General features: G+C 45.4%; 1 protein-coding gene across 1 annotated transcript in view; it reads left to right on the forward strand.

The window, feature by feature from the left end:
* The window catches only part of Ptprn2 (protein tyrosine phosphatase receptor type N2), a 748,763-nt gene extending 734,105 nt beyond the window's left edge, over positions 1-14,658 (forward strand). Inside the window, exons 22-23 of the mRNA XM_021179074.2 lie at positions 7,384-7,457; positions 14,377-14,658. Of these exons, the coding sequence (XP_021034733.1) occupies positions 7,384-7,457; positions 14,377-14,448 (146 nt within the window). The 3' untranslated portion in view covers positions 14,449-14,658. The remainder of the gene's footprint in view (positions 1-7,383; positions 7,458-14,376) is intronic.
* The last annotated feature ends 3,433 nt before the right edge of the window (positions 14,659-18,091 follow it).

Consider the following 18,091-nt stretch of genomic DNA (forward strand, 5'->3'; position numbering starts at 1 on the left):
GACCAGGCATCGGGGTGACATCATTACTACATGGAACACATATCTTAGAAGCTGGGAGGCAGACATGTTCCATAACAGACAGCAGGAAGGGAGTTCTGGTACATGGCTGTCCCCGCACAGCCTTTATGATAGAGAAAGAACGTGCTTATCTGCTGGGAAGGGTTGAGACTACTGCACTCATGATGATACGGCAGCCTGTTGTCCTACACAATGAGTGTGTAGAGCACATAGACAACATATGTGTAGGTCCACATATGTGGCTTCATCCTTGTGGGGTGTTGCATTGCCACTGAGCAGCAGGGATTCTTGGCTGTGCCTCTGCCTCAACCAGAGAATGGCTCACACTGGACTAGCCCCACCCACACTACACCACCTAAGAGGGTTCACTTCCAAGGCCCGAACCCTTGACTCCAGGCAGGGCCATTCTCTCTCAGCTGCTCCTCATTGAAGACCATAAGTTGCTGTCATTTAGTCCAAATGTGAGCTTTTTCCTTCCCACCCTCGGATTCCAGCAGCCTCTGCCTTCTGAGCCCCATGGTCTTTGTCCCCTGGCTACCACCTGTATAGACACTAGGGTGCTTTTGGCAGCGCCTTGGTCCTCCTCTCTCCTACCCCCTTTAGCCATTCATATTGGGGGTAGAGTCTGGAAGAGGATGGGCACCTCTGGGAGACCACCTGTGCTCACAAGTAGGAAACACACAATCCCTATGACATGACATGACATGACATGACATGACATGACATAGCATTAGCACCCTGCCAAAGGATGGGCACCCACTATTAGTCTTTCTGTAAGAGCTCTTCCTCCTCTGCTCCTCATTTACCCACATGATGGCACTGTGCCCACCTGCCTGGCCTGGTCTCTCTATAACCTATATTCCCATTCAGAGCTAGGGACTTCAGGAAGGGGGTGCAGTTCTCCAAAGTACCCTGAGCTGAGGCAGCTCCCAAGTAGCCACACCTCAGACCAGTGTCCTCTTCCCCAACCAGATCTACACCCCGTGTGTCCATGTAATACTGTTCCTTCATCACTGGACTGCTGACTTGCTGTGTTGTATAGGATTTAAGGCACATCTGTCAAGAAAGGGTTGTTCAGCCGGGCGTGGTGGCGCACGCCTTTAATCCCAGCACTCGGGAGGCAGAGGCAGGCGGATTTCTGAGTTCGAGACCAGCCTGGTCTACAAAGTGAGTGCCAGGACAGCCAGGGCTATACAGAGAAACCCTGTCTCGAAAAAACCAAAAAAAAAAAAAAAAAAAAGAAAGGGTTGTTCTAGGGATTCAGGGTGGTCATGTCACTGCGGATGCCATTAGGGCCACCTCTGTCCCTTTGTGACCTTCCCCTGAATTCCCTCCACATCACAGAATCATGTGGGAGAATCCAAAGCAGTTAGGATGTGCAGTGTGGTCAGAGGCACCAGAAGCACATAGAACACTGCTAGGCATTTTCCACCGTCCCCTATGCTGGAACAGTCCAGGGTGGGGGCTTCATCAGTTGCTCTCAGAGCTTTAGATTTTGTTATACTGTGTTGTAAAGACCTAGAAACATCTCAGTTTCTCCAGGACAATGATTTAGAATCTGTTCAAAAGGGGAAAAAAGCAGAAAGCCCATTTATTCTGTCCTGATATTTTTTGGTTTTCAAACAAATATAGAGCACATTTGTCTCCTTTGAGCCCCAGAAATTTTGCAAAATATAGATTATCTAGGTCAGAAAGAAAAACTTTGGTGCTTGTATTTTTTGGTAAGCCTTCTGTTAGGATCAGTCGTGAAAATGTATAAAGCAAAAACTAGCCAGGACAGAGGCCAGGAGAGGGGAATGCAGTATTGGCACACATGTATGCAGGGAGTGGGGGGGGGGCAGGGGTGGTGAATATGAAATGCAGAGTGTGATGTAGACAGACATATGAGTTTGCATGCATGCATGCATGAAGAAGCATATATGTAATGCAGAGGTATGCATGCCTTCTTCTTTGTGCCTTTTGCTGACATAGTGGCCACTTCATTCCTTTTAGATTTATTTAACATTACACAGACTGAACAGGCTGCATGTGTTTGCATGTACACATATGCATGTGATTTAAAGGATGAAGAAGGCATGAAGTTGAAAGAAAGCAAGGAGGGGTCTATGGGAAGCTTTGAACAGCAAAAGGCAAAAGTGAAATATTGTAACTATATTATAATATCAAAAAATCTTAAATTAATTTATGACATAGGAAAGACCATTGTTTCAGTTCCTTCTAAGAATGGTATCAAAATATTTTTGAAGATTTATTTTACTTTTACGTTATTTATGTGGATGTTTCACCTGCATATATGTCTGTGAACCATACCCATGAAGTGCTGGCAGAGGCCAGAAGACCTCCTTGTGTTAGAGGCCCTAGGATCTGGAGTTACAGGCACTTGTTAGTGGCCATATTGGTTCTGGGAATTAAACCTTGGTCCTCTAGAAGAGTAGCCAGTGCTTTTAACCACTGAGCCATCTCTCCAACCCCAATGAAACTATTCCACTCCTATAAAAAGAAGACCTTTCTGTCCTGGATGCTTGATACATACTATGTTTGTAATTTTAAGTGTAAAAGAATATACTGCATGTTAGCCGTGTGCAGAGCCTTATGGGTAAAAACATCTGCAACAGAACCTGTCCACCCTTATTGAGTTATCCTCTGAAGCATGCTGTTGGGGCAAGCTGAGGAATGACTGCAGGAGCCCATCTCATTCCTGGTCACTTGGAAGGAGGTGAGCTAATGACATTAGCTGAGACACATGGACCTGGCTTCCAATAACCAATCTCCAAGAGGATCAAAGCAAATCTCATAAAGACACACCAGGGGCATTTTTGCTCGGTTTGCTTTAACTCCAAATTGATTCTCCCATTGTAAAAAAAAAAATAGTTTTAATACTTTAATACTAATGCTCTTTTAATGCTTATTTCTAATGGGTGATATTTTTATCTAAAGCTTAAAAAAAAAAGAAGTATGTTGTCTTAAAAATGTAGTTGGCTCATATGTAGACTTCTCAAGCAATTGCCCCTCTGGGAATTAGGCAGTAAAGTAAGAGTGGTTGATATTCATGGACTAATGGCTCTCTAATACCCCAGTGGCCATTGAGGGACTAGCCCATCACACATGGGTCATATTAGTCATGCTCTCTGGTCTCCCAGCAGCAGAAATAATGATGAACTTTTCCAGGGTAGAGTAGAAAGGAAATCCAAGACAGAAATCCTTTATGTGTGGCTCAGAACAAAGCCAGCCCAGAGCCCAGCCTGATTCAACTTCTGTTACATATCCCTAAAGTCAGTGTAAATAACTCCATCAATTCCAAGAGTGTGACTTCAGTCTATATCTGGTGTCACACAGCCACATGCTCTTGTACAAAAATTGCCTAGGCCTTCTGGGGGCCCCACTGTGTTCCCTATCCAGGGCTAAAGATTGTAGGTTGCCCCTAAACATCCCACTGTGTCCCAGTCCACTGTTGCAGCTCGTGCGCTCTTCCATTTGCATTCTCTAACTATTCTCGTGTCTTCAAATTTGAGCACCCGTAGCTGTAGCCAACAGGTCTGCAAATCTTCACCATAATTAGTAGCTACACCTTCCCACTGTCACCAAAAGGACTCTGTTATGATCATTTTTGTTTTTTAAGAGGAAGTTCCATTATAAACACACCATAATGGGAGCTTCCTACTAATGGAGATTCATGCACATCTCTTTATATTCAGCAAGGCTAGGATGTTGTACATTAAAGCCCAGGGCCAACCATTGCACCATCTACCTTCCCAACCAGCAGCTGAGTCTGGATATGAATGTGCCAGGCACAGTGGGGTCTCACTGATGCTCAGGAAGCCAGAGATAGGAGACTTGCCTGCTCTTAGCATTTCCTGGCACCTGTCCATCCCTCACAAAGGATTTTATGCAGAAGTGTGTCTATGCACTTCAAATAACTAATTACTCTTAATTCTGGCATTCAAGAAGACATCAGCTTTCCATACAGGGCCATCGATGCCACTTAATAAATCCATTACTTACTAATTTTAGTTCTCTGTACTTTTCCATCATTAATTTAATCTCCTGCACTATTCAGCTTTGGCTTCAAGCTGAGGAGAATTCTGAGACATCTAGGTATTACTTGGTATTTTAAACACTTTGTCTAGAGGTGGGCTCATGAATCTTCCCATTCTCTTTATTCAGAATTTGTAGTCCAAAGTAACATCCTAGAGTTACACAATAAGGCTTCAACCAAAGCGTTTCACTAAGGATGGTTTGCCATCAGTAGTGACTATCCTCATGAATTCCTGCCTGTGAAGGACAGCCTCTTCACCCAATGACATTTTGACTAGCTATGGGATATTCCTAACCAGATTTTTGGAAGGAGGTGTTCCTGGAGCATCAGGCAGTATTGGAGAATTCTACCCTGATTTATCATATGAAAACCCTGTAATGTTATGACTACTAGAAGGGATTACTGCCTTCTATTTGTTTAAAAGGCTAGTTTCAGGGAGACCATTTTTAAGCTCATGTCCTGGGTAAATACTTCGTCACACCAAGGAAGGACCAAGAAGCAGATGGTTCGTGCTGAACCCAAACCTCCCAACTTTAGGGATCATGGGCCAGAAGCTGAGGGGTCACTGAAAGCTAAGTCTTAAAGTCTCCCTTCACCTGGAACCAGGGAGAGTTCAGTTTGCCAGGCTCCGTTCTCATGCAGGTTTCATTCTGAAATCACAGCCAGCACCTGCTACGTCTTGTAAGTTACTCATAGCCTCTGCCAGGAGGATTGACCCACAGCCCCATACTGACCCCATCACATAAACAGGAGACAAGGTTAGTGACCTTGAATATGAACCCATGTACCTTCCTCATGACATGGCATAGAACAATGCCTGTTGTTCTATAGTCTTCCTTCGTTTCAGAAAAGTGCCTCAAAAGAGGTTCATCTTTTCAGTACTCAGGATCATTCTTATGAGACTGTACTCACTAGGCCTGGTGATCTTCCCTTGACAGCCTAGGTCATGGCCTGCTACACACAAGAAAGATATTGGCAGTGCAGGTACTCAGAACAACAACAGTAGCTCAGGGTGGAACAAAACAAGGTGTCCTTAGACATTTCAAAGTCTTACTTCCAACTTGGAAGTTGAGGCATATAACATGCTGATAACAGTTGTGACTTCAAAGTCCTCCAAAGCCTGTGCTCAGTAGGGTCCAGGTTCCATAATGTATCCAACCACTCTGACCTTGGACAAGCTGCTGGGTTTTGATGAGTCTCCACTGCCTCATATTTAGTGTCGGTGTGTGTAGGGGTGGGTGTGTAGGGGTGTGTGTGTGATTCTTGACCCACTTTGCCATATTCTAATGCTAACAATGTGATCACCTTTTGCCCACATCTGTGTGGGTTTGCTGAACTGCTTGGAGGCTGTCCCAGCTCTGACCCCCACAGCATTCTGTGGTACTCGTGCCAAAGGATACTTCCTTCTACCCACTAAACTGCAGCAGCTCTCAGGCAGGCGGCTACATGGCTTAGTTACTGTCTGCCACAACAGCCTTCTTAAATTTTTCTGTCTGTGACCCTTTATACCTGAGGACTTTTTAGATAATCCTAGGCATATAGACATATGAGAAAGGCATACAAATCAAACATTTGTTGGGAATTAGTCATAAAGAAATGTATTTTGAAACAATTCTTTGGTAAATGTATAATTTACCATTTGTTAAAGACTAAAACAAATTTGCATGCTAGAATTTATTTTTACATAAATAAATAATTCTTGGCTGAATATTTGATTCTGCAGGGCATGGAGTTTCTTTAGTGTTTCTAGAGTTGGTCAATATTTTGATTTTATAATTGTCAGGGCCAAGAACATTGTTTCTCATAAATACGTAATAGAAAAGAACAGAAGTATATTTAGAATCTCATCGAGAATTGTTGGAAATGCCATCCTAGTTCCAAGCCAAAATTCCTTTAACAATTTTATGTGAAAGTCAAGTCAGCAACTCAAAAACAGCGATTTTTAAAATTTTTAAACATTCTAGAGTAATTCAGTCCAAAGATATACTAATGTGATGCCTCCATGCTGAGGAACGACAGTAGGGAAATATTTCAAAAATATGTTTTCTGTAATTAGCCCCCTATTAAATAAGAGCAGAGAACTGCACGTAGAATAAAAAGCAACATGATTCGTGACACGTAACTGTCTCCAGAATGAGCTGAGGTGTTTCCGGCAGCTTTCTCTGTCGTGTGGAATTGGCCTGGTGACATGCACAGTCAGAAATGCCTCCAAATTCTCCACACATTAAATTTTGAATTAATTTATGGTTGTGGCACATTCTGAAATCTTCCATCATCGCCAAATTTTTCTCAAGTGACAGTCAGTTATATGAGCCAATATGGGGCCCACAGTTTAAGAAGCTGGGTATTGGGGTGGGGTGGGGGCAGGATGGAAAGATGACTCAGCAGTTGAGAGCACGCATTCCTACCACCCACACAGAGACACAACCAGCTATAATATAGTTCCAAAAGACCCAATCTTCTCCCCGCCTCCAGGAGCACCAGGCACACACAGGGTGCACACATGTATATGCATATACATAAAATAAAACAGTTTTAAAAAGAGAATATGCTTGCCACTAAAAGGCCTAGCAAAATAGAAAAACAAGAGCATGCAGTAAGTTAATAAGGTTGAGATCCACACCTCACTGCCTGTTATGGGCAGCAGTCTTCACCCAGAGAGGTGTCAGCTACCCAGGATGCAGTTCTCCACGGAGCCTCCTACCATGAACACAGCCTGGGTGCTTTGCTTGCTTGCTTGCTTGCTTTCTTTCTTTCTTTCTTTCTTTCTTTTTTTTTTTTTTTTTTTTTTTCTCCTCAGATCTAGCACTTTCAGTTTTAGGAGGCAAGGAACTGTACATTTAAAAACCGATATGAAGCCATAAAAGATCAGCCCGCCTTTCATATTTTAAAGACAAAGTAATCCTAAGCAATCAAGATTGAAGTGTGTGTGTGTGTGTGTGCATGTGCGTGTTTGTGTGCTCCTTCCTCTGATTTAGTGTGTCCTTTAAGGTACCACAAAGATAAAAATAAATAAATAAGGAAGAAAATAACCCCAATAAAGCTCAGCTTCCTAATGGCAATGGCTGGCTGCTGGTGAGTATCTGTGCAGGCATCTTACAACAATTTTTCAGCCCAGCATTCTTGAATTAATGCTAATGAAAGCTGCCCTGGCCTTATTTTTCTATATGAACACTGGAATTGCAGCTGCCTGCCAAGCTGCTGAAGGATGAGTGTAATAATTTTCAATTGGCCTCTTTGCCCAAAGGGAGCCCGATAGCAGGAGATTGGCAGATGCAGGGTGGATTATCTTGTGCACTGAGCTCAGCCCAATTTGTGATTTGTTGCAGGTGCTAAAGAGATTGATATCGCAGCGACCCTGGAGCACTTGAGGGACCAGAGACCAGGCATGGTCCAGACAAAGGTACTGTCAATCAATCCTCTGGGACTTTAAATGTATTAAAGGTGCCTCTTTGCGTGATTTTCCTGGGAGCAGAGATGGGGATGAATCGGGACTTACATAAGCCGTACACAATGGCTCTGGTCTGGGTAAGCATCATACAAGCCAGTAGGTAAAGGCATAGGGGCTGTTCCCAAGAGATTCATCACTGTGCCCAGAGACACTCAAATGTTTCCACCATCAGAGATTCAGTTAGACCCAGATAGTTGAAACCCAGTCTATCACCCTCCACCAGATTTAGCAGAGGGGGAAGAACATCGCATGACATGTCAGAACTATATGGACTGACTGTAGAACTCAGGGTTTCATATATGCTAGAAAGCATTCTACCACTGAGCTGTATACCTCCAGCCAAAAGCTGTGTCTTTACAGAGTGACAAACCCAGAAGCTATTCAGAGGAGCACCTCCAAACACCCATCTGCTTTCTATCCCCAGCATCCTCAACCACCTTTTGCTGTGCTGTGTCCAGCAGGGCAGAGGTCACCAGAGCAACTGGGTACACAGGGTCTCTGAGCCCCTGAAAAAAATAACTCAGATTCATCCCAGCAGGAGTGAAAACAAAAGCTTTGTTTTCAGGCTCACAGGATTAATTAGATGTGTGGTGAATGCAGTCTCCCATTCTCTAGGCATTTCAGAAATGTGTGCCTCCAGAGTCAAAGCCCTCAACATCTTATCTCAGGATGTAGGTCCTCCTCATGGTTGGTGTGGTCCCGACCACAGAGCCCACTAGCATCCACATGCATGTGAAGTTGCCCTTATGAAATGACTTCTGTAACTCAAGAGTATTTCAAGTTATAAAAGCTCTTACCTGGAGTGAGTGGGGCTTGAGAGATGGTTCAGAGGTTAAGAGTATGGGCTGTTCTTTCAGAGAACCCAGGTTCAGTTCCCAACACCCACATGGCAGCTCATAACTGTCTGTGATTCCAGTTCCAGGGGATCTAACACCCTCACACAGACATGCATGCAAGAAAAACACTAGTATAAATAACATAAAAACAAATAATCCATTAAAACTCTTACTGAGGCTGGGGGAGCAAGGCTCCGGGATCCAGGGCTTGTCTAGGGTTATCCTTGGGCTCCATCCTTAGGACTGGAGTTAAAAACAAATTGTCCTGTATATGGGTTCCCTATGGGGTCAGGCTGGCCAGCACACTCTGGGCCAGGCCTCAGTCCCTGGTGCTACAATCTTGGGGTCCCTGGCCTGTGACCCAAGTCTAATTAATCCCTCTGTAACATATGGTAATTACTAAGCCCCTACTTTTTGTTCAGATGTTATCATGAGAAGTTGGATAACCTAGTGTCTACCGGAGAGGTATTAAGCCTGATGAAGTTGAACTGAGTGGGTTTTGACTGGAGTATTATTTCTTAAAATCACTTTCTGTGTTGTCTGGGTGGGTTGAGTTGCCAGTGATAACTGGAGCTTATAAATTCATAAAGCTATTGTAAGCAGAAAGAGAGGCAGGTCCTTAAGGAACTGGGCGTTTTCCCGTGGAGGCTTCAACTTTGAGGTCCTTTGTAAGCTTCATTTTGTCTTTTTACTTTTTAATTTAAAATTTTGAATTTATTTTTGACTTGTAAAAACAACAGGGATGGAGAAACAGCTTAGAGGTTAAGAACACTTGCTGTTCTTACAGAGGACCTGGGTGTGAGTCCTAAAACCCATTATCAGGCAGCTTACCACAGCCTGTAACTCCAGCCCAAGGAGGCCCAACTCCGTCTTCTGGCTTTTGGGAACACTGGAATATATTATGCATATGTCTTCTCATAGATATAATTAATCAACTGAACCTTTTATAAAAGCAATCTACAGAAATAATACAGATAACCACCAGACCCCCTAATCAGCTCCTGCTAGTGTTAACACCTTGCATAGCCACAATATAGTAATCAAAAACTGAAGTTGCCATTAGACCACCAGACTGAGCAGACCACACCCATGTCGGTGACCATGGTGACCTCTTGTAGGAACAGTCATTCCAGAATGACCAGGTATGGAACATCCCCTCCCTCATCTCCTATGGTCTATGATAGGCCAGTGATCCATAAACTCTCTGTTGGCCAAGTTCCTCAGATGCCCCTTGGTGACCCATCCAGCTGAGTGTGTCAGGCAGAACCATTGGGAAGTAGATCTTCCCCAGAGCACACAGCCCAGATGTCTACCACTGCTGAATTGTGTCTGTAGGTCTCCCCACTGCTGAATGAGCACTTCCCCTCTGTAACCACCTAAGATCCTGTGAGAAAGACCTCAGTGTTCTGGGGTCACTCTCTGCTTAGAGATGTGGGGCTTCCAGGACAGGAGGGTCACAGGACAATGGCTAGCAGTGACAAATCATCCACAGGATTTGTGCCCATGGAAGGGAGGGCCACCCAGCTGTAAGGTCATGTTGGGCACCACCCTGCAGCAGGCAGCTCAGAACAGGGCAGAGGCTGTCAATGCTAGGAAAGTTAGGGACACTTTGAGCCAGGAATAGAAAGTGAATCCCAACCCTGGAGCCACACTCTGCTTCAGGGACTCCACCGGAAATACAAGCCAGTCTCTTCCATCTGTGCCTCTGCGGACCTCACAGACCTCTTCCCCACCAGAAAGTTGGGAGTGCCTGAAACATCAGCTGGATATATGAGGATCTGCACTGATCCCAGGGGAAAGTGTGTACAAGAATCAGGAGCATTGCCTAACACATCACAGGAAGCTTGCCATTTGGCTCTCAGATATCAGTATCTTGTTGCCAAAAACCAGACCCCATGGCTTGATTACTGAAGTCAGGCCCAGCACGCAGCACCAGCCCAAGCTTCGGTGCTTTGTGGCCATGGTGATGATTCTACTGATTATTACAATATTAATAATTATCTTGATTATCACTGTGGTGTGTGTTTACTTCTACATATCTATGAACCCGTGTGCTCCATCCTGCAGCCAGCTGTGTCTCAGGGTGACACAAGGCTCAGGGACCAAGTCCACCCACATGGCCTGCTCTCTGGTGGATGGTGACAAGGATTTGTCCCCTCCCTCAGGCTGGATGTTTAGAGGTGGGAACCTGCTCCCGTGTCCATGGCAACACAAAGGTCAGTCCTCTCACATTTATGGCGCTTTCCCCAGATTCACCTTATGATACTGGGCTGCTCGTTGCACTTTGGTTTTGTAAAAACAGAAAAATAACTGGGGCCAAACAGAGCCATGCTCCTCACCCAAGCTGAAGGCAGGCATGTGCTTTTCAATTCATGTGAAGGTACTTGATCAGATCCCACCATTTGGACCAGAGGAAGGGTAACAACCATTGACTGACACATGAGCTTGGGTGGACTGGAGACTCTTGACAGCACATACTCCTCGTTAAAGTGAGTTGTAGGGTAACAGCTTTTCTTCCTGAAAGGCAGGCTTCCTGTACACACAGCAAACACCTAACAAATGCCTGCCCTAGCATCATGAACTGAGAAAAAACACCAGGACACACAAAGGCTTGGTTGCCTATGAGGATTTAGCCAGGATTAAGACAAGAGCCCCTTATCACCACCTAGGGCAGCTGCTGAGGATTCTGACAGGTACAAAAGGAGCCAGCCTTGGAGAAGGGAGGCAAGGTATCAGGAAAGCTGCAAACAGGGAATCCAGGCAGGACTCAGGCTAATCCTTACCTCAGCTGTGTCTGCTATGGACACAGCCTCCCCTCCCTCCCCAGGGCCTGGAAGAGTTGCCATAGTAACCAGAGGCCTTAACACTTTCCATCCTGTGGTTTTGGCTTAATTTGGTTGTTGTTATTAGTGTAGGTTAACTGTGTGTAGGAAAGGTTTCCTTGGGCTGTTCCCACACACTAAAGCATTCCTCTCTCTTTCACCCTGCCCTTGCCCTTTTCCTCCTGCCTCATCCTCCCGAGTGGAATGATTGCGTCCAGGGCCGCCACACCCTGTGATATTTCCTCTTTTACATTCATCAGTTCTAGAGAAAGCAGTCCTATAACCCAGAGCGCTCAACAAGACAGGCACACCCAAGGGTGTGTGCAAAAAGCATGCAAATGAGGAGTCGATAGTGGACTCCCCCGCATTGTGTGTGTGTGTGTGTGTGTGTGTGTGTGTGTGTGTGTGTGTGTGTGTGTATGTGTGTGACAGAGGAGAATGGGATTGCCCATGGATGCATGTAGATGTGTGAGTGAGTGTGTGCAAGTACGTGTGGATATGGAAGGGTGTGCATGAGTGAGTGGGGGTGACTGGGGGGGGATGTGAATGCATGGTGCTTGCAAATGTATGTGGGAGTAGGTATGAGTGCGTGGGGGCAGAGAGTGAGTGTGGGTGAGTGTGAACATGTGTGTGGTGTTACTATATATGGAAGGGTGTGATGGGTGTGTATGTGTATGAATATATGTGGATGTGTGAGTACATGGTGCCCAATGCCCTCTCACCTTCGACTTCTGCTCCCCAAGTCCATCCTCCTTATGCCCTATGCATTTCCAAGTCCCTAGAAACAGGGCACTGGGCTCAGATGTGTCCCACCTTTCCAGGCTAACTAAGCTTGGACCAAGAAGTGATGATTCAATCAGGTGTATGTGTCATACCTGGAAGTGACCCAGCCCACTCTCTCACCCACAGACTAGAGAAGTTATTCCCTTCCCTATCTCCCGAGCCCCATGCCTGTCTGTCTGCCTCCTTTTTTTCTCCATCCCTTATTCCCTCTCTCCCTCCACTCCCTCTTTCTGTCTCTCCATTCTCTCAGAATATCTGTTCGTTCTTTTCCATCTTTCTGTCTCTCCTCATCTGTCATTCTTCCTGTGATTCTGTCTGTTTGCCTGACTCAGTCCACACCTGACCTATTCATGCACACATGACCTATTTATTCATGGCCATCCCCACTTCTCCTGGCTCTGTCTTTAGACCAAGGGGCTGATCTAGCACTGCAAAGAGGGGCAGCAGGGACACAGAAAGACACTGGGTCTTAGATCCCTTTTGAGAGCCTCCTTGGGAATCACCTCTTGTGTTGGCTTGAGGAGCTCAGGGTTGTAGGTACAGGTATCACACTTCACTGAAGCTGTCATTAGAATACAGGATGACAGTTGTCATAGCAACCACTCAAGCGAATGCTTTAAAATGCAAGCAAAAGTACAACTGAACAGCCATCACCCTGCTCTGTGATCTTCACACCACCACAGCCATCAACATGAACACAGTCATGGTCACATGTATGGCCACTCTGTGATGGCAGACTCCTATCTAAGCAGCTCATCTGGACCACACAAGTGTCCTTCCATGTCACACAGGTCAGCTAGGTAAGAGGTGTACAGGCTTTCTCCCTACCCCAGCAAGAACACAGTGAACTCTGCCCCAGCAAGGACATGGGGTGACACACAGACAGTGACACCTGCTCCTGCAATGACATGGGTGACAGAGAGTCACAGTGACACCTTCTCCAGTCTGAGCTTCTCCAGGTGCAGGGCCACGCTGGAAGACTTGTAGAGAGACTGTAGGCTCTGCTTTCTGTAAACAGAATTAGGTGCTTTAAAAACTATTCCTTGGTTCAGCGTGAATAGAGTTCTTTCTGTTGCCACATATTCCAGCAACACCAGGAGGCTCTTGCTCTTTCATGGACCTTGATCCTGCTCTGGTATCTCCCACCCACTCAGACAACACCAGGAGATGCTTGCTCTTTCCTTTCCTGGTGTCTCCACTCACCTATCATGGGTTTTATTCCATAGCTGCATCTTCCACTGATTTTTAAGACATTTGCTGAACATAAATTCCAATTGCAAATGTACTTCCTTTCTGGGGTCAGGTGATTCCACTCCAATTGTGGGCACAGCCAAGGGTGCTATATACTTAACCAGTGAGCCATTGTTCAGCTGAGAAGAGTCAAGAAGGTCAGGGCAGCTGGGCTACAAAGCTACAAAGCGAAACTCTGTCTCAACATAAAAAGTAGAGGTCAATGGGGGGTCCATGTGTGGTAACACCATAGTAGAGCAGTAAGTGTGGCTGGCACCAGACTTAGCCCCAGGCCACTAAAAGTCCAAATATGAATCCATGGTAAGGTGGGGTCTGGTTCTGGTTGCACACTAATGCTGGCATTGCAATGAGTTTGTAGGGTTATACAGAGAGCTGTTCAATCAATCAGTCTGTGACTGCTACCTACATAAGGGATGCACAAATTATCACGCCCATGACTTCTGCAGTGTGATCAACCAGTGGCTGATGCTTCCAGAGCTCTGAGCCACGGAGTCTGCAAGGATTCATGTGGAGGCTGAAAAGGGGGAAGATAGCCACCCAATTTCTGATCTTGACCATCAGTCCTTAAAAGGAGACAGGCTAGCTCCCTCTCAACCACTGTCCTCACCTTGATCTTCCCATGGCTGCTCCTTAGCTGGGGACCATGTTCCTCTCCATTTGTGAATAGATATGAGAGTCACTGTCTTAAGAGTTCCATGGATGGCAGGAGGTTCCCTGACAGAGAGGACAGAGTTGAATTGGAGATAGCCTGTTAACTAGAAGCAGCCATTGCACCCCGTTTCAGCAGAGCTATGGTTGTGGCTGCAATAGAGTGTGGTCTTCTGGCATTTGCACCTACTCCCACCCCATCTACCGAAACACTTGGCTGTGGTGAGACATTGCCATTAAGACATGTAGAGCCTTACCTGGTGACTCCTGACCCCACTGTAACTATAGAAGTACCCTCCATCAGCAGGAGCAAGGCTTTCCCCCACACCACACACACACACACACACACACACACACACACACACACACACCAATCCAAAGGACACAACTTAGACTAGCAACCAGAGAGCCCTCCTTCTGGTGATACCTGTGACCAGTATCTGTTTCCTAAACTGTTTCATCCAGGCTTTCCCTGGTCTTGGAAGAAGATGTTCCTCACTCACTGTCCCTTCTCACTTGTCTCTTCCTCAGGAGCAGTTTGAGTTTGCGCTGACAGCTGTGGCTGAGGAGGTGAATGCCATCCTGAAGGCCCTTCCCCAGTAGGCGCTGAAGCTGGAGCTGGTGGGACCCCACCACGAGTGCTTCCAGGACCGCAACAGGATATCAGTTCTGCATCTTCTGTGTAGTAACAGGGTCCTTCGGGCTCCACAGTCAGTGCAGGTGGCTAGTCATGTGTACTTCTGATTGACCAAATAGCACATGTGTGGAAACACCCAGTTAGGATGGAAGGAAGGAAGGGAGGGAGGAAAGAAGGAAGGGAGGAAGGGAGGAAGGGAAGAAGGAAGGAAGGAAGGAAGGGAGGAAGGAAGGAAGGAAGGAAGGAAGNAGGAAGGGAAGAAGGAAGGAAGGAAGGAAGGGAGGAAGGAAGGAAGGAAGGAAGGAAGGAAGGAAGGAAGGAAGGAAGGAAGGAAGGAAGGAAAGACTCAGCTTACTTGTATCACAGTCTTGACAAAATCCCTTTTCCCTAAAGCACACTTTGACATTGTCACATCAATGACACAGTAATTAGAAACCCACTGTGGCCTCTTCAGGAGTGTGCTTATGTCTGTAAATTGCTGGAGAGGGGGTGGATGGGCCAGGACAACCAGCAAGACACCTGTTGGGAAGCACCAGGTATAGAATCATATTTGGTGTTTGCCTGTAAGACAACCAGGGGAACCCTTTAAGGAAAAGATCAGTGTCCTGCATCCCTGGGGCAAATGACAAGGGTATTATCATGGAGTTCTGTCTATTCCTACTGATGTCCACCAGTCACACATTTGGAATGTAGATTCCAAAGACAGAAAAGAAAAAGGGTTTCCCAAGGGTAGACACCTTGACCGTCCTGAAGTATGGGTGCTGTACCTGTTCCAGAAGCGAGGACCCAGGTGACAGCCTCACCTTTGCAAAGTTATAGAGGAACCTGCCCCGGTACATCTTTACTATTAGGATTCTGTTTTCTACATTGCAAGCACAGGCACCCATAGTATACTTTTGTTGAAGTTATAAAACCAGAATGAGTATGGCAAGTTCCAAGGGTCCCCATTGCTTCCCATTCAGCATCCCCAGGGAGCCCCCAAAGGTACTGAAAAGTCTCTGATGCTCCTACTCCTGGAAAGAAGTCTGGGAAGCCCCTTTGGCTCTGCCTCCTGCATCCTCCCAGATAACGAAACACATGAACACATTCTTACTGGATGATCCAATTTGCCAAAACCTTTGGGCATTGTGCCCACCACCTGTCCACATGTAGGAAGTCCACTTCAGTAAGTGCAAGGCGCTAGCACCCAGCGAGGTAGAGGACATTGCTTTAAGCCCCAGTTTGTTTGTAGGGTTGAGTATGAAAAAGCCCATCTCCTGTGTCCCCATTGCTCCTTCCCCTTAGCCTCGACATTTCAAGTTGCGGTATGTGATGGAGGTGGCTGCCGAGAGAGAAGAGATGCCACAGTGTATCGTGTCTCTAGTTGTATTGTATACCTGCTTAACATCTGTGACATTTCTCTCCCAAGTCATTTGCCCCTTCCCGGAATTTAAATGATAATTAATAGAAATGAATTTATCTGAATATAGGAAGCATATACTTAATTGTAACTTCTTATGTTTAAAGGAAAATTCTCAGTGTGATATACAGATATATTTAATTGTGTCATATTAAACCTTCTGATTTCATATTTGATGGTCTTTATTTGAGAAAGTGAGAGCAGTTTCGACCCGTGAGTGACTTTTTATTTCCTAAAGATGTAAATCAACACATGGCCCCTTCTCCAGAGCCTGAGGGGCACCACGGGCTTGTCTTCTGCACTAGGCTCATACCTGGGATTCTACATCACTGGGATTTCACTATTTAAGTTACTGAGAGATCATAGAGGGCTGCAGAACAGGATGGGTGCACTCTGCTCTGCTAGAAGCCGCCCTCAGCTCTCATCAAAGCCCCACCTCACTGAGACTGGTCCTCCTACCCAGTCCACATTGTCTTTGTCAGCATCTCATGCCACAGGAAAACACTCCTGCGCAGCTCAAGCTCCGGTGATGGCAACAGATGTGATTGGGGACAAGGCTTCATGGGTTCTCTTTCTTTCCTAAGAATAGTACATCATTTCTTTAATTAACTCTTCAGTTAATATACAAAATGATGAAATAATTAATTTTATCACACACACACACACACACACACACACACACATCTAGATTCCTTGTATGAGAGAAAATGTATTGTCTTTCTGATTCTGGCTTGTTTTCCTCAACTCGATCTCTTCTTCTATTCATTTTCCTGAAAACAGCATAATTTTTTAAAGACAATGTGAAATGTCAGTGAATACAGGTAACACATCTCTTTAATCAGTTGCCAATTATCTAGGCTGGATCATATTCCAGCTGTTGTAAAAACTGCAACAATAACATGAATATTTATGTCATGCTGACTCAACGCCCTTCAGGTAAGTGCCCAGGAATGGGCTTATTGGATATTAAAGTGGCTCTATTTTTAATTTTTGGAAGAAAGTAAACAGATTTCCATGGTGGCTACACTATGGTTAATACTTCCCCTCGCCCCCTCGGTGCGTAAGATGCCCTCCCTGCATCTTGGCCAGCATTTGTTTTTTCTTTTAAAAGATGCGTTTATTTTATGAGTGTTTGCCTGCATGATGTCCAGGCAGGAGTCCGTGGAGTTCTGGGAATGGAGTCCTCTGCAAGAGCAGTGGGCACTTAAAACCCTCAGTCATCTCTCAGACCCCATTTGTTTTCCTGATGAGCCATTCTGACTGGGCTGAGAAGGAAACTGTGTCATTTTAACAGGCTTCCCCTGATAGCTAAAGATTTTGAATATTTTCCACGTGTTTATGGGCCATTTTCATTTTTTGGGAGGACCCTCTGCTTTCTCATTTATTAGTTAGATAATTTGGGTTTATGGGTTTTTTTTTTTTTTAGGCCATTATAGGTTCTAGCTATTAATCCCCTGTCAGTTGTATGGTTGGCAAAGGTCTCCCTTTCTGTGGGCTGTCCCTTCTCTTTGCTAACAGTTTCTTTCCTTCGCTGTACAGAAAACTTTTAGATTCACACAATCTGATTTTTAAAGATATTTGGTATTCTTTCCTGTGTCACCGGAATCTTATTTAAAAAAAAAAAGTCTTTGCCTGTGCTTGTATCTTAAACTGGTTTCTCCTGGAAGTTTCAAAAGTTTAAGGCTTGTATCAAGGTCATTGGTCTGTTTGAATCGATTTCCTGCAGGGTAGAAGCCATGGGTCTGGTTTCTCCCCAGTGGAAACTGGTGGCAGTTTTTAAAGAGACTGGGTTTCAGTATATATGTGACAGCTTTGTCAAAAGTTGTCTATAGATGGTAAGTTTATCTCTGGTTCCCCTATCCTTTCCAGTGGTCTACATGTCTGCTTTTGTGTCCACACCATGTTCCTTTTGCTGCCATAACTCTGCAGAACATTTTCTTTTTTAAGATCGTGTGTGTGTGTGTGCGCGTGCGTGCGTGCGTGTGTGCATGCGTGCTTGCTTGCTTGCTGGAACTCTCAAAGGCCAAAAGGGCCAAAAGGGCATTGGATCCCCTGTGAACCACTTTACTGGGGTGCTGAGAACTGAGCTCTGATCCTCTGGAGGAGCAGCAAGCATTACTGAGTTGAGTTCTGAGAACAGCAACTCCAGGAAAAAGGGTTTCTTTTGACTCAAGGTTCAAGGTCCATCATAGCAGAGAAGTCAGGGTAGC

Source organism: Mus caroli, chromosome 12, assembly GCF_900094665.2.
Source record: "Mus caroli chromosome 12, CAROLI_EIJ_v1.1, whole genome shotgun sequence".
Lineage (NCBI taxonomy): Eukaryota > Metazoa > Chordata > Mammalia > Rodentia > Muridae > Mus > Mus caroli.